The sequence below is a fragment of the Corythoichthys intestinalis genome, chromosome 6 (assembly GCF_030265065.1).
Source record: "Corythoichthys intestinalis isolate RoL2023-P3 chromosome 6, ASM3026506v1, whole genome shotgun sequence".
Lineage (NCBI taxonomy): Eukaryota > Metazoa > Chordata > Actinopteri > Syngnathiformes > Syngnathidae > Corythoichthys > Corythoichthys intestinalis.
In genome coordinates, this window is record NC_080400.1 from 57,461,392 (window position 1) to 57,478,352 (window position 16,961).

General features: G+C 38.6%; 1 protein-coding gene across 3 annotated transcripts in view; it reads right to left on the reverse strand.

The window, feature by feature from the left end:
• The window catches only part of nf1a (neurofibromin 1a), a 172,839-nt gene that overhangs the window by 16,551 nt on the left and 139,327 nt on the right, over positions 1 to 16,961 (reverse strand). For all 3 annotated transcript variants that reach the window (XM_057839706.1, XM_057839707.1, XM_057839705.1), the window contains 12 exons: positions 13,994 to 14,273; positions 13,670 to 13,884; positions 10,669 to 10,730; positions 10,451 to 10,592; positions 9,050 to 9,151; positions 8,758 to 8,898; positions 8,462 to 8,588; positions 6,000 to 6,131; positions 5,788 to 5,923; positions 1,896 to 2,056; positions 875 to 997; positions 681 to 799 (listed from right to left, as the gene is read on the reverse strand). In XM_057839706.1, coding sequence (XP_057695689.1) covers positions 681 to 799; positions 875 to 997; positions 1,896 to 2,056; positions 5,788 to 5,923; positions 6,000 to 6,131; positions 8,462 to 8,588; positions 8,758 to 8,898; positions 9,050 to 9,151; positions 10,451 to 10,592; positions 10,669 to 10,730; positions 13,670 to 13,884; positions 13,994 to 14,273 — 1,740 coding nt within the window. The remainder of the gene's footprint in view (positions 1 to 680; positions 800 to 874; positions 998 to 1,895; positions 2,057 to 5,787; positions 5,924 to 5,999; positions 6,132 to 8,461; positions 8,589 to 8,757; positions 8,899 to 9,049; positions 9,152 to 10,450; positions 10,593 to 10,668; positions 10,731 to 13,669; positions 13,885 to 13,993; positions 14,274 to 16,961) is intronic.

Sequence of the window (16,961 nt, forward strand, 5' to 3'; positions counted from 1 at the left end):
AAAACATAGGCAAACGAATATGTGTAAATGTTTTCTCCGTGAGCTTTTGAAAAATAAACATCTTTGTGAAAGTGCCCTCCTGTAGTAAGAAACTTCATCATATTCAAGTTCAAAGACAGATATTTACATGCAAGTTAAAAATAGCCCTGTGAAAAGTTCATATAATTTAAAAAACAATCGAGAAGAAATTAATATGAACTACGCAATTTTTTCCCCCCATGCCTATTAAAAGAATCGGAATCCAGAATCGTTTGGAACCGGAATCGAAACGTGGACTCTGACTCTAAACTAATATGGCCCAAAGTTGTAGCTACCATTGACGGCAACAGAAGTCCAGTCCGTTTGAGGTTGAAAGGACCCTCTCGGTCCAAATGGATTGGACGTATACACTAACATCAAACAAAACTAACTAAAGGACTAAAAGAGCTTGGTTTTTTATTTATTTATATACAAATATATATATATATATATATATATATTGTTTGTTTGTTTGTTTATTAGTTGTCTTGTAAGCTATTGTAAAATGATTTCCTGACCTGTGTATTGATAATTGTTGTACCGCCATATCGTGAGCCTTGTATCACAAATCGTATCGGATCGTGAGCTACCCAGAGGTTCCCCTCCTAGTTACAAAAGTAACATACACGGTCTGACTCATAGAACAAAGAGTGCTTTCTCACCAGCACAGTGAGAAGGAGAGCCTGGATCTTGGGGTCTGTGAGGACCTCCTCGTCCAGCAGAACATTGGACTCTGAGACGGACACTTTGCGTAGGTGCGAGTTTCCAATTCTTTGAGTCTCTGAATTTGTGAATGGCATGAATTACGTCAGCGAGCCAGTGCGACATCACGGAAGCGCTCCTTGATCGGACCTACCCATTTCGTAATCGTTTTCTGCAACCCGCCTCATTTTAGGCGGTGTTGTCATGCCCGTTTCCATCTCAGATCTCTTTGGTGCTTTGGAGTCTGATATGAGATGATCGAAGCTCTTCCTGGTGCCTACAACACATGCGAGCGCAGGAAACTGGATTGAGCTTTGGAGCTATGGAGGCCCAGGAGTGCAAAAATGAAATAAATTAACACACAATTAAATCAATTATCAAATGTGTCATTAAAATGCTTCTATTTCAAGATTTCAATAATTATTTCAATTTATATCTATTCATTTACATTTTTATTTATATATTTTGATTTTTATTTATTTCAGCTTATATTTATATTTGTATTTTTTTTAATATAATTATTTGAACATTTATCTCTATTTTTATTTATTTACTAGAATATCAACATTCATTTATTTATTTCAAGGGTTAGGGTTAGATTGATTGATTTATTTCAACATTTATTTAAAGTTTTTATTTATTTATGGGTAATAACTGAAAAATAATGAAATAAAAAATTCAATATATATTTTTTATTTATTTTAAAAAAGTAATTTTTTAAATTTAATTATTTCAACATTTATTTATTCCAACATTAGTTATCTATAACTTTTTTTAATTTATAGTAATAACAATTAAAAATTAAATAATAAAATTATATTTTTTTAAACATTCATTTTATTTCATTATTTTTAACATTTATTTATTCCTATATTTCAACATTGATTTATTTAAACATTTATATATTTATTTAAATTGTTATTATTTAAGGGTAATAATAATAAAAACATAATAATTGAATTTAAAAAAAAATTCAAAATTGAGATTTAAAATAAATTAAAAGCGAAATATAAAAATAAAGTTTTACATCAATAAAAATTCGAAATAGAAGCATTTTAATGACACATTTGATCATTTATTTAATTGTGTATTTATTTATTGAATTTTTGCACTCCTGGTCCTCCATAATGAACATGGTGTGCTTAGAGTGTGGTGTGCTTAGAGTGAAGTAGTACCTAAAAGCTTCTTGGTAGTAGCTTGTGAAGGCTGACCCATGTCAAGACTCATGGACTTGCGTGTACGTGGGCTGATTTGACCCACGGTCGGGTAATGATGAGCTGAAAGGTAGCGCTCGGAGACCTGAGGGGATGTCCATGGTTGAGTTTCTCGCAGCGTTCTGTGAGGAAAAGGGGGGGTTAAAAGGCAGATATGATCACCGCATCCACCGGCTATACCGGTAACGAGCTAATATTTTCGGCCACCTGCCAACTGGAATTAACGAGCGGTTCGCCGAGGCCATTTACGTAAATGAGCAGTCACAGAGTGCAGACAGCAAAGTGGATGCTGTTGTTTTCCCTTGAATTGTGCATGTTTTAACCAACATTTGCTCTTTTAGCAGTCTAAAATTTTGTTGGACGGCCTATAGCGTTGATTACGGCACGCGTTTGCTGTGGCATCGTTTCGAGAAACTTCTGCAATGTCACAAGATTAATTTCCATCCAGTGTTGCATTTATTTTTCACCAAGATCTTGCATTGATCATGGATGGTAGAGTCGGAGAGCTGTGCAAGGCTTCTACATAACATCCCAAAGATTCTCAACGAGGTCATGCTGCCCTGTTCAATCATGTGGCATAAAAGATCAACTGTATGACATAAAATGCTGTGATCGAAATTACTAAGTGTAATGTAGTCAAATAACTAGTGAAATAGTAAAATCTTTGGCTACTCGACCAACCTCTGTCATCAAGCAGATTCCAAAGATCACACAAGTTACCCACTTATATTTTAAAAGTGCTCAACAGTGATATACAGTGGTATGAAAAAGTATGTGAACCTCTTGGAATTTCTCACATTTCTGCATAAAATCACCATCTCATGTGATCTGGTCTTTGTCAAAATCACATAGATTGAAAAAACAGTGTCTGTTTTAACTAAAACCACCCAAACATTTATAGGTTTTCATATTTTAATGAGGTTGGTATGCAACAAATGACAGAACGGGGGGAATATAAGTAAGTGAACCATCACATTTAATATTTTTTGGCAGCAATAACTTCAACCTGACGCTTCCTGTAGCTGCAGATCAGTCTGACACATCGATCAGGACTAATCTTGGCCCATTCTTCTCTACAAAACTGCTGTAGTTCAGTTAGATTCCTGGGATGTCTGCTAAGAATCGCTGTCTTTAGGTCATGCCACAGCATCTCAATGGGGTTAAAGTCTGGACTTTGACTTGGCCGCTCCAGCACGCTTATTTTGTTCTTCTGAAACCATTCCGAAGTTGATTTACTTCTGTCTTTTGGATCATTGTGTTGTTGCAGCATCCATCCTCTTTTAAGCTTAAATACCAGATGTATGTATGACCGATGGCCTCAGGTTTTCCTGCAAAACATCCTGATAAACTTTTGAATTTCTTCTTCCATTAATGACTGCAAATTGTCCAGGCCCCAAGGCAGGAAACAGCCCCAAATCATGATGCTCCCTCCACCATGCTTTACAGTGGGGATGAGGTGTTGATATTGGTGAGCTAATCCATTTTTCCTCCACACATGACGTTGTGTGTTACTCCCAAACAATTCAATTTTGGGTTTCATCAGTCCACAAAATATTTTGCCAAAACTTCTGTGGAGTTTCCAAGTGCCTTTTTGCAAACATTAAACGAGCAACAATGTTTTTTTCAAACAGCAGTGGCTTCTTCTGTAGAGTCCTCCCATGAACACCATTCTTGGCCATAGTTTTACATATAGTTGATGTGTGCACAGAGATACTGGACTGTGCCATTGATTTCTGTCAGTCTTTAGCAGACACTCTAGGGTTCTTTTTTTACCTCTCTGAATATTCTGCACTGAACATTTGGCTTCATCTTTGGTGGACGGCTACTCCTTGGGAGAGAAGCAACAGTGCCAAACTCTCTCCATTTGTAGACAACATCCAGACTTTTAGAGATGGTTTTGTATCTTTTCCCAGCTTTATACAAATCAACAATGCTTGATCACAGGTGTTCAGACAGCTCTTTTGACCGAGCCATGATGCACATCAGACAATGCCTCTCATCAAGACAATTCTTACCAGGTGTGTTTTATAGTGCGCAGGGCAGCTTTATACCACTCATTAGTAAGGGTGTAACGGTACATGTATTTGTATTGAACCGTTTCGGTACGTGGTGCTCGGTTCGGAACGGAGGCGTACCGAACGAGTTTCTGACGTAATGTAACCCTTACTTTTCGAGGCTGTGATTCGATCGGGTTACAGTTTCTTTGTGTAGATTATATTTACTCAGTCTTCTCTACTATAATGAGGACCAACACGGAAGGACAGTATAACCAGAAACGTCGACGCCGCGAGAACGCAGTGAAATGCAGGCGTTAAAGTCAATCAGCCAATGCACACCAGTCGCAGTGAGGCCGCTTGTTAGACGCGTCCCAGAAGCGGCTCAACACGACGCACGCGAAAAGAACGGCAGAGTTTATTATTTGGCGCGAGACACGACCCTCCTGCGTCAATACTACTACCGGTAGCTAGGGCAGACCGGAAGTCACTCGTGTAAAAATAAGGTGGATCCGGTCAATTTTCAAACTAATATGCAATCGTAACCCACTTTTTGAGCCCATCAGATCTCTTGTTTGGTAGATCGGGGCACAGTTGACTTGTCTTTGTTGATTTACAGCTGTATTCTCTGCTATAATAATAACCAACACAGCCCTGTGTTCAATAAAAAAACCTTCCTACCACAACAAAACAAGTAGGAACTAATATTCACATAGGAACTAAAGTTATAAAATAATAGCCCATTTAAATAAAATAAATTGAAATGAGCTAAAACAGCTGTACCTAAATAATAAGAATAATACACAGATCCTGCTTCCACAATTAAATTGATTAATTTCTGTGTGGTGCTTTAACTTGAGAAAATCCACCAATAAAGCTTTTGCAAACCGTTCATAAGAAAAAAATGATTCATTGAGGCATTTCATTTGTAAAATACATGTTAAAATCATTGTCATTGAGATTGCTTTTCTCTTTAGCACGGGACTTTTTTTTCTTCTTTCTTTCAGAAAGAAAGCTGACCAAAACGCGGGGTCTGAAAGGCAAATTGTTGTTGGATTATCTTTAAATACCCGCTACTTTTTGAGCAGAATTCTAGCTTTCTATTGGCTAATGTTCCTATTGTTGAAAGGTGTGTAATAAACAACTAGAACATTTATATTTTGCATTTTGTTTTCTTACTGTACCGAAAATGAACCGAACTGTGACCTCAAAACCGAGGTCTGTACCGAACAGAGATTTTTGTGTACCTTTACACCCCTACTCATTAGTGATTGGGCACAAACCTGATTTCAATTGTTTGGTACAGATTGGTTTCAATCTAAGTCTCCTTAGGCAAAGGGTTCACTTACCTATTTTTCTCCTTCTGTCATTTGCATGCTATCCACATTAAAGTATGAAAACCTATAAATGTTTGGGTGGTTTTAGTTAAAGCAGACAGTTTTTTCATCTGTGTGATTTTGTGTGATCAGATCACATTTGATGTTGATTTTGTGCAGAATTGTGAGAAGTTCCAAAAGGTTCAGATACTTTTTTATCCCACTGTACTGTGAGGTGCATTAAGGTACTGGTTATGTGACTAAAATAAAATTTTCTTAAAAAACCCGACTGGAGACAACATGGCGGACGAGACTCCGTCGTCGTAAAGTCGAAATCGCATAGGTCACGTATGTCATAACCCTGGGACTATTTAAGTATTCTATTCTTATTTAAGTATTGTTTAAAAATAAAATTTTCATAACCCCAATTTTGAAAAATAGTACATTTTAGAGCTTTCAATTTGATACTGTGATATTTTTGCTCCAGTTTATCATACCATGAGAATCGGATATTCAAAAATCACAGTAAGTGCACCAGCTCACCTGCAGCTGGGATCACTAATAAGACTGGAGTACGTATCCATAGGTACGGGGTCCATCGAGAGGTCTGACATCAGGAGCGACTTCCGGTGTTTGAGGCTGCATCGACTTCGGACCTCCTCAGAAACAGTAAGCAGTGCTACAAAGGACAAACAAACTAGACTTTTGACCAATAAAAACAAGGCAAATTGAAAACCTGCCCGGTTGTCACGCACCTGCCAAATAAGCCACGCTCTGTGTGTTGACTTCAAACTTATCACATTTTAAGTGCTTGCTGATGAGAGCCAGCAGCGTGTGCAGGATTCTCACTGTTCTTGCTACTGTGGTGGCCGACGGATGTCTGTAACCTGGTGACGTGTTGACAAAAACACGCACGATTAAGCATTAATTCTGTTACAACAGAAAAACACTGTTTAAATTAGAGGTACACTGAATTTTCAGATGCAGGGAATTTTCTAGCGTGCTTGACTAAAATTGTTGTCGCTAAAATGTACGGTGTGTGAACTTCTGTAGCAAGAGTAATCAACCCGCTGTCAGTCTCATGCACGTAATATACACTTAACGTTTGCTATTTCCAATGTGTGTACAGCTCATGCAGACTGCATCAGTGAAATGCAAACACAGTATAGAGCAGAAGTATTTGCACCCTTTGTGATTTTGCAAGTTCACCCACTTAGAAAATAACTGGAGGTCTGAAATTTCAATCATAGATGCATTTCCACTCATAGAGATAATCGGAAAAAAAAAATCAGAAATCACATTGTATGATTTTTTAATAATAATTTCTTTGTAATTTACAGAGTGCATAAGTATTTGTACCCCTGAGAATCAGCAATAACTATAACATTCAAAGAGTTGCCAGTCTACCTTTAAAAAAGTTACCTTTACCTCATGAGTAACCCACCCACAATCCATTTGAGCTCTTTAGTGTCATCTGTGCACCCCAAGGTCAGTCATTATCCAACTGCTACCATGGACGAAACATGCACGAAACTTGTATATGGCGGAAAACACAGACGAGTGAAAAAGCAGTTTCTGCTCTTGCACTCCTCTTTAAAATAAACTGCTGTATTTTAAGCCGAGAGAACAGTTGTGTTTGATAGAACAATATGTCTATATGCTGCCATAGCAGATTCATGGGCATTAAGCCCCCGAACTATTTTTAATTTGTCCCTTTGACCCTCGAAACCCCCTTTGACAGACGACGCGCAACTGCTTTTGTTTCAACCCAGCCATAAAACGAAGGTAATTAATTATATTTATTAATCACAATGTCTGTCATTTTTAGCTTAGAATCATTAATTGATGGCTAATATTTCGTTAAAAAAAAAACGACTTTATAAAAATTATTCAGTCGCATATTCTAAACTTTTAAACAAATTTCATCACAATGAAAAAAATGGTGTTTGTAAAAAAGTCACGGATATCTACCTCATAACTATCGATTAATTGTATTTTTGTTACTGTCGCTTTTTCCCCAATATGTTAGATGATAAATAATCGATCCAAACAAAGAAGAAGAAAAAAAAAAAAACATTTAAAAGGGTAAATATATGAAAAAGAACATCTCGACCGCTCCTTGATGTCTGCGATTTCTGCATCGCGACCCTTGTTATATGACCAAGTTTCACCAATGAAATCCCCCAAAAATCCGGCTGTGGCCTTTCACAGCTGTGTCTCGACACTCGGTGATACATGCTACATGGAGTTTTTGGATCGAAACAAGGTAAGTACGCGATGATATCTCGTTAAAATCATGGCGTCTTTTATTCTGCTCTCGCGTGCTCTCGCCTCCTGTTAGGGTTTTGCCGTTCAGAATTTTTTTTTTTTTTTTAAATGCCCTCCTGTTCAAAATTCTTCCTCCCCAAGAAAAATAGAGCTTTTAAGCTTTCCAATGATGTATCACATATGCATATAGGACAATTTTAAAATTTGGTCAAATTGGGGGTCTCAGAGCGGAACTTCAAGTCACCTGAGTGTTTTCCGCCATATAAATATCAGTCTTTGAACTTGAATAGGATGAAGTTTCTTTCCACAGGAGTCCACTTTCACAAAGATGTTTTTTTTCTCAGAAGCTCACGGAGAAAACATTTACACATATTCTTTTGCCTATGTTTCAGAGTGTCTTATGCTGCAGACATTTTTACATGTTATTGAGCTCCAACTAATGGGATGGAACAAATCCTAGTGTAGCAAAACAAACAAAAAAAGGCCAGTCAGAACACTGAAACATGGAATCGAAATTTTAAAATTTAAACGGTTCCGGGAGCATCAGAGTGTTAGTCCCGGATCCCATCGATGCTCGATGCCCAATCCTAGTATTACCAGAGTTAAATTCACTGGCACTTTCAGTTCAAATAAAGAAAAAATAAGTTTAAATTGAATACATTTCGTATACTTAATTTGTTGTTATTTTTATGTTGCCATGATCGTAATCGATCTAAGAAAATCGTGTTTGAGAGAAAATAATCAGGATTTTCTTGTTAGGCAAAATCGTACAGCCCTATTGGAAAGCCACATTATTTTTGAACATAGGAATTGGAGTAAACCCATTGAGAACGACTGCTTAAATTTTTAAAAAGTTTTTTAAAAATTAAATACCCTTAACTCTGAGCCTAATTATGGGATACACCTGGCCACAAACACCATTTTTGACCACATCTGTGAGAGTCATTACCTTTGAGTAAGTGGCCCACAAGTGCAAAGTTGAAGTTGGCACTAAAGTTGAGGCCCACAAAGTGATCCATCTGTTTACAGTGCCATTCCAAAGGACGCCTGACCTCCATGAACACCTCTTCCGGACTCTGAAGCGGGGGAAAAAACAAAAACATACGGTGCTTCCAACTAAAGCATCGACTGCCAGTGAAGACGATAAACATCAAATCCATTTTGACTGGGACGGGTTGGCAGCGACCAGATGGTCCCTCCTAGTCTTTCCTTGTGGCTCACATTAAAAAAAAAAAATTTTTTTACCTTGTCATTAAAGACACACATTGTGTCTAGCGTGTGGAGGTTCTGCTCCAGCAAAGCAGTCCCAGCAGAGTAAAGGTTTACTTCATCCAATTGTAGAACAGCAACGGCCACCCAAAACAGTGCTTTATGCATGGGAGACTCCTGTGGTCAGACGCAAAATAAATTACTAACTGAACCACTGGAAATAAACTCTTTCAAATAATCCATATTTGCTTTGGGGAAAAGTCACTTTAAAGCAGCGGTCACCCAACAAGATTTTAAAGTGGAACATCAAACATCACAAAAGATGTACCTTGCTGAGTAGAGGCTGCAGCTTGGTCAGCGCAATGACCGTAGCCTCTATCAATACTTGGCTGTTGTAATTGTCAGGCCCCTTTAGACAGCTCTCAAGACCCTATGAATGTGAAAAATACAGAATGAAAAAAGGTCCCTTTTGCAGAGCGAAAAGCCAACTAATTAAATGTTATGAAAAGTTGGGGTGTGTGAATATATCGAAATGGTAATGTATCGCGATCCCATAAGTTCATCAATATGGTCCTGCCAAGAATCGATGTCGTTTTAAAAAGTGCTACTGTGTTTGTGCAAAAAAAAAAAAAAAGGAACAGAAGGAACAGAAAGGTTGCTAGCAAAACATTCCACTAGAATAGTGCCTGTTAACTAGAATAGTGCCATTTATTCGTTCATTCACACCCTCCCTCCCCCAATTCAAATGAATTGGATAACTTGCGCCGTCAATGGCACTGAAACCAGAGGGGCATTGAGGGGCATTTACAGGCCACTTCTTGTTCATTTTAGGGCATTTGCTGGTTGATTTTGAGTCACTTCCTATTTATTTTGGGACATTCCCGGGTCACTTCCTGTTCAGTACCCAAAATCAACACGAAGTGGCATGTAAATGCCCAAAAAATAAACATAAGGTGACTGAAAATCAACAAGAAATGACCTGAAATAACTCAAAATTAAGTCACTGGGCACCATTGGGCCATAGATGCCCAATCCGTGGGAGAGATGAAAGTGAGCGAGCATATTTTGAGGGACAGTGAGAACCAAAAGTGGTATTTGCCATGTGGCAAAATGGATTTTGCCATGTGGCATTTTTTTTAACCATGTGGCAAAATTAATTTTGCCATGTAGCATTTTTTTGCCATATGGCAAAATGGATTTTGACATGTGGCATCTTTTTTTTTTGGTATGTGGCAATATGGATTTGGATTTTGGAAAATTTGGACGTGCATAGCGGTCAATGGCATAGCCTGACTTGGTTGCCAGTTGAATGTCAATGCGCTGTAATGCTAAGCGTATGGTCAAAAATCACAGCCACACGTTTTTCTGCCATTTCATATGAATGGAAAATTTGGACGTGCATGGCCTTCAAAACTGCCATATACCCCCCAAAAATGCGACAAACCAAAATCCATTTTGCCACATAGCAAAAAAAAAATGCCACATGGCAAAATCCATTTTGCCACATGGCAAATACCACTTTGGTTCTCGGCCCTGCTATTTTTATTCACTGCCACCCTGCCACTTCAAATGGTTTGGACGTCTACTAAAACGTAAAAAGTAGTTACATTTCACTGCTGTTGATTAGATGTAATTTGATAATTGTATTGAATTGTATCGCAAATCGTACCGTACTGTGAGCTACCCAGAGCTTCCCACCCCCTAATGGCAAGTTGGTGTTCCTTCTTACCCGGTCGATGCTGAGAAGAGGGCTGGCCTTGCTGAGGATTCGAATAATCTGCTTGATCTGCCCGTGGCTGACTCTCTTACTGATGCAACCAAACACCACAAGGGCTCTGGGCTGGAGAGACGGGTTGTACTGGAAGGCAAACCTAGTAAGCAAGTACATTTTGCATCAGACATTCAAGCAATCATGCTTACAATGTAATTTGAACAAGCTTCCCATACTTCTGTGCAAGCTCTGTCCACTGGTCCAACCACTTACAGGCTGGGATGTCCCTCATACAAGCCTGGAAAAAGGATTTAATTAAAAATCTCAAAACAAGAATGTTGAGAAATATACAGAGCCATGAAAAAGTATTCTCCAATTCCTAGGGGTATTATTTTCATCCTCTTCCCATCGGAATGTTTAAGATCATATATGACAAAAAGTGACGTACAATATACATTATCAAAATGATATAAAATGACATATTGTCATTATCTTAACTTACTCTTATCGAGAATATCGTGATGTGTTAGGCAGAAAGTAAATGTACAAGGCTGCAGCCCCTACGACCCCTAGATTCCTTCAAATATAACATTCACCTCACAACAGACCGACAGAAATAATAGCATGTCATTAAACCAAATGTCAATCCAATTCATGGTTTTACAACAAAACTAAAATGATCACATACAAGCAAACTAAATAGCATAACAAGCAAGTAATGCAACATATGAACAGTAACTGAAGAAACTTTTATCACACAACATGAACTTTGAACATTTCATTTTACAATATTATTGACATATTTTGCTCTGCAGCCAATTTGGTCAACGTTCTATGTTGGTTAATTTGCTGTATAGCGCCTTCAAGTGGTCTTGAATAGTGCTGCAACGATTAATCGATTAACATGAGTAATTCGATGAGAAAAAAGCTTTGAATCAGATTTTGCTGCTTCGAGGTTTTGTTTAATTAGAGTGACATTGCAATTTTTTGTATTGAAAGTGTTTGCGTTTAGTTTTATTGTTTGGGTGGATACACTTGTCCTCTAGTGGCAACAGTGAATATGACAAAACTCATTTAACATGGCTGAATCCAGCTTCTTCCTGTCAAGACCAACATAAGGTAAGTCTTTGTTTGAGCTAATATTTTTTTTTGTACGCATTCGTACGCATTGGTGGGAATATGTGTTTGAATAATTTGTTAAGCGCATTGTTAAAAAAAAAAAAAAGTTGAAACTCACTACGATAATACTTGCATAATATTGTCTCCATGCATTTATCTGTGTGGCAAATAAGAATGAGAAAAATTGAGGGTGGAAAGCTGTAATAGTATGTTCAGGGGTCGCGTTAACCGAATATTTTCCGTCGTTGACCGGTTTTTTAAAATGGTGACGGAAAAAACTGAAGTCCGTCCGTCATTTTGACAGGTTGCAATTCACACCCTAGACCAAAGGTGGCGAGTGAGCATATTAATTAGCTATTGTCTCTCTTAATGCATGACGTCGTTGGCTATTCTGTCAGAATATTGTAGCGTCACCGGGGTCTGGCGGCGGCACCATGATTGACACATCAACGCGAGGTTGTTATTGGTGCACCCGGTGTGCCAGCGCGTCATCCAATTGGTGGACTAGATTGCCGCCTGTGTATACACCCCAATCACATGACGTCACAACTCCGCCCCCCTGACTGGAGCCGCCATATTGTGTGTCAGCTCGTCGTGTTTACACATTACCGCTACGTACATGCCTCCTATTACGGTGTGTTTTTCTGCTCGTTAACATTAATAATCAAAATGGTGAAGGCGTGTGTGGCGGTTGGTTGCAGTAACAGAGAAGATAGACGGAGAGACTTGAAGTTCTACCGTATTCTGAGAGACCCGAAGAGGAGAGCGAGATGGACTGCTGTAATTCGACAAGAAATCTGGGCACCAAACGATCACCACAGACTATGTAGTAGTCATTTTATATCTGGTAAGATGCATTTAATATATATTTAGAAGATTTTGGGCTGACAACCACAATTAAGATCATTGTGTGACGTTGGTGATTGGGGTCTATATAGTTGCCCCTTTTTCTTTGGGGGCGGAGTTGTTGTTTTTTTTGGTGTTGTTGGCGGTAAGCAGAGTAAAAAGAGGGAGAAAAATACCACGACTTCCGTGTAATTTTTCGCCGCCAAGCAAGCGTTACAATATTAATTAAAAATGAATGAAAACTAAATACTATTGAATATGTCATCATTATCATTTTAAAAAATTAAGTGACGGGTAAAAATAGATTATGACGGGATTTTTATGACCCTGTCAGTCAAAATGACAGACAACGAAAATGTCCAGCGCAACCTCTGAGTATGTTATATGTTTTTTTTTTTTCAAATGATTAAAAAATACATGACTGTTTCTGCACTATAAGGCGCAACAGAGTATAACGCGCACCTTCAATGAATGACCTATTTTAAAACTGTTTTCATATACCTGTATAGGGCGCACCGCTTTATAAGGCACAGTACCAGTAGTAGCAGTAGTAGTAGTAGTAGTAGTTGAGGTTGTGTTATGCATCCACTTGATGAAAAGACCCTAAAGAGAATGTCCTGTCATGATTACCCAATATTAATCCATATATAAGGCGCATTGGATAATAAGGCACACTGTTGGCTTTAGAGAAAATTGAAGGCTTTTAGGTGCACCTCATAGTGTGGAAAATACGGTATATCGTGGCATATTGCTATCGTGATAAAAAAGAATGCTGTGAAAGAGAAATTGTTGAGGTAATTGAAAAAAGTGACATTTATCCGATTAAACGATTGTTTAATTAACCGTCCGATTAATCGATAATTTAAAAAATTGTTAGTTGCAGCCCTAATCAACAGATTAGTTCATAAATACAGTAAATATAACTTACTCTTTGACAGTAAGGATAGATTTAGGTCAAACAGTTCTACATCACTAGCCTTAATAGAATCAGCTGAGGATATTACTAATGTTAGTGATCTCAAACTACATTCAGTTGGAATATTTGTAGATATTAAGAAAGCATTTCATACTGTCAATCATCAAATATTAAATAATAAACTTGAAAGGTACGGGATCAATAGATGATCCTAAACATTAATATAAGGGAAACTGCAAAACAAAACAAAAAAAAACCCACAAAATAATTAAAGGGAGGGAGCAGGTACTTTTTCACTGCACTGCATAAGGTGAACAATTCTAAAATACGATCACTGTTGTGGTAAAATGACCGACCTCCATGATTTCTAGTAAAGCTTCGGTGACCGTCTCCAGGGAAGAAAGAGCAAAAGTCTCCCTTTCGTAAGAGCCCGGGGAGAAGGAGCGGTCTCTGTAGCTGGACCGGAAGGCAATGACAGCTGCTGACTTGACTTTGCTGATCCCAAAGAGCAAGTAAAACTTGGGCAAGGAGAACTCTGTCAGACTTAACCGCAATACCTGTTTTGTCTCCTCTGAAATCATTCAAAAACAAGGAAATTAATTTCAAAAATGTAATTCTAGGTCCATGTATATCATTCAAATGACATTGTCTAGGACAAACCAATCACATTTAGTCCTCACCTCTGAAGTTAAGCTGAGAACAAGTGCACAGGGAATGAATGATGTTGATAACTAATCCGTGGGTGGAAGCCCTGAGTGACAGCGGCCCCGTGGCCACCAGGAGCGTGACAACATGAAACAGGTACGGCAGATGGGCAGCGACGTCCAAAGAGTTGTTGAAAGAAAGCATTAGCATATAGCGGGCCAGAATGGCGATGTCATCCCACATCAGGTGCTGCTCCAGAGTCGGTGTTGGTGACAAGCAGGTTTTGTCGATGATCTTGCACATTCGACCAATGACCTGTCACAGAAAAAAAAAATCATACAAACACCCCTTCATCAAAATAATTTGTTGCTTCTTGGACAATGAATGAATTGTAAATAGATTGTAAAAGAAGCATTCCAGAAATTATAGTTGCAGCCATCGATGATTTACCGACAGCTAGTCCCCGGGTTATGAACGAGTTCCGTTCCTATGCTGGCAACGTAACCTGAATTTCCACGTCAATCAGAATAATCCCTTTAAGTACCCCTAAATCTCATTATAACTGTCCAAAAAGCCCAAAGGTATTGTATTTTATATATTAGTGGAGGATACACTGCCCTCTGGTGGCAACGTTGGGTCTGGCTGGACTCTCACCTTGTATTGCCTGAGGAGCAGACTTGGGTGACATGGCTATAAGGACAGCTACGCTCTGGTTTGGCCCACATTAGGCTGTAAATTGATTCATCTAATATATGTTTGTGTATGCAGGGTTTCCACCACGTATACAAGATTTTGGCTCACCGCCACACCAAAATAAAAGCCGCCATGCCTTGCAAATGACTTTTTTTTATTTAAAAAAAAAAAAAAAAAAAAGAATTTTTAAGCAGTTTCAAACTAGCGGCAGCCTAGTGTGAAGGGTTCAGCAGCAATCTATTCATTGTGTATTGTAATGTCTGTCACTGCCGCGGCCCCCTTAAAAGACAATCGATCTGGGGAGCTGATACGTAGGAGGGAAGCGAGTAGGAAGAATGGGAGAACGGGCGAGATAGGGAGAGTTAGCGGTCGAATGTCGTGGCAGCCCGCTGTTATTTTGTTTTTGTTTTTCTTTATTAATTTTGCCACAATAAAGTGGGTAAGAAAATACCAACTCCTCTCCGTCTTCCCCATACCCGGGGAATTACAGTAGTTTGGATCAGACTTTTCAACGAAAGTGAGTCTTGGACAGAAGGCCAAGTTTGAATGAATTTGCGCCGAGAGGCTGGGCCCAAAATAGAGCCTTGCTCTATTTACAGAACGCCGCCGCGCTAACGTCAACAATGCATCCAATAGCAGAGGGGCAGGTGTACTTATATCTGTGCTCTCAGGCTGTTTCGGCAGACGGATATAAGCAATCACGGTTGACTAAACTTTGATAAACGCCCCTTTTTTTTCAAAATGACTCTCATACCTCTCATTGTTAAGTTAATGGTACCTCGATGTGCCTTTGTGTGATATGTAATTCACGAACACCAATAAAAAACTATTCACCTTCTTACCGAAACTAGTAAAACTCTACAAGTCTATCAGAATTTCCCCCTACTCCTTGAATTGGGTCCGTTAACAGAAGGACTATTGTTGTTGTGGTAATGTAGTACGTATTAGGGCCAAATAAAAGGAAAAAGAAGGACTACGAGATGTAAGTCATACTATTGCTACGAGAAAAAAAATATTATTACGTAGGGTAATGTAGCTGTAATCAACTATGCATTTTACGTACATGTACCGTAGCTGAGAGCTACGACCTTAGGCTGGCTAATGAAATATTTCAAGTAGATCTTTGTCATGGTTCTTCTTGGGGAAAAAATATGAAAAAAAAGTCATTTGTCATGATATGACGCAATTTCGGCGTGGCACGACATGGTGAGGCTGTCCGGCTCCGATGCAGCCCACCACCACAGCTTCAAAAAACCCTAAGGGAAACCCTATGTATGCATTTGTAATCAAGATTAGAGCTACAGTTTGTGGCGTTACAGTGTATCACAAAAGTGAGTACACCCCTCGCATTTCTGCAGATAGGTAGTCTGTGTGCAGCGTATATAATAGAGTTAATTTATTTTCCCCTCAAAATAACCCAAAATATAGCCATTAATATCTAAACCCCTGGCAACAAAAGTGAGTACACCCCTTAGAAACTACGTACATCCATTAATGTCCAAATTGAGTACTGCTTGTCATTTTCCCTCCAAAATGTCATGTGACTCGTTACAGGAGTGCTGTCAACATTGCTGCAGAGATTGAAGAGGTGGGGGGTCAGCCTGTTAGTGCTCAGACCATACGCCACACTCTACATCAAATTGGTGTGCATGGCTGTCACCCCAGCAGGAAGCCTCTTCTGAAGATGGTACACAAGAAAGCTCGGCCGTCTCATCAGACCATAGGACATGGTTCCAGTAATCCATGTGCTTTGTTGACATGTCTTCAGCAAACGGTTTGCAGGCTTTAGCTTGCATAGCAAAAGTCTGCTAGCTTAAATGCTATAAAATGCTAATGTTATATTCCACAATTGTCCTAACAAATCATTCAAACATATATCTCTACATTAAATTACAAATGCTTAAACATAGTAGCTCCACAAAAAAACATGTAATAATCACTGTTGCCACTAGAAGGCAGTATATCCTCCCAAATCAATAAAACTAAATCAAACACTTTCAAAATAAACCTCCACAACGCCACTCTGATGAAACAAATCATTGAAGATTGGAAATTGAATTTGAAGATTTTTTTCTAATCCAATTACTTGATATAATCGATTCATTGTTGCAGAACTACCAGAAACAAAACTACTTGTACACTAAAAATGTAAAAGTAAATCTTTTGATAAGTTTGCACTTAGGTGTCTTCATTCCTTGAGAAAAGCGCAAGTATTTAATGTGTTTCAAAAGCAGAAAGACCTTCAAAGACCTTGCTGGTCTTGCTTGATAATGTACAATAGCCATCTCAAGTCCTTTTTATCGAACTTGG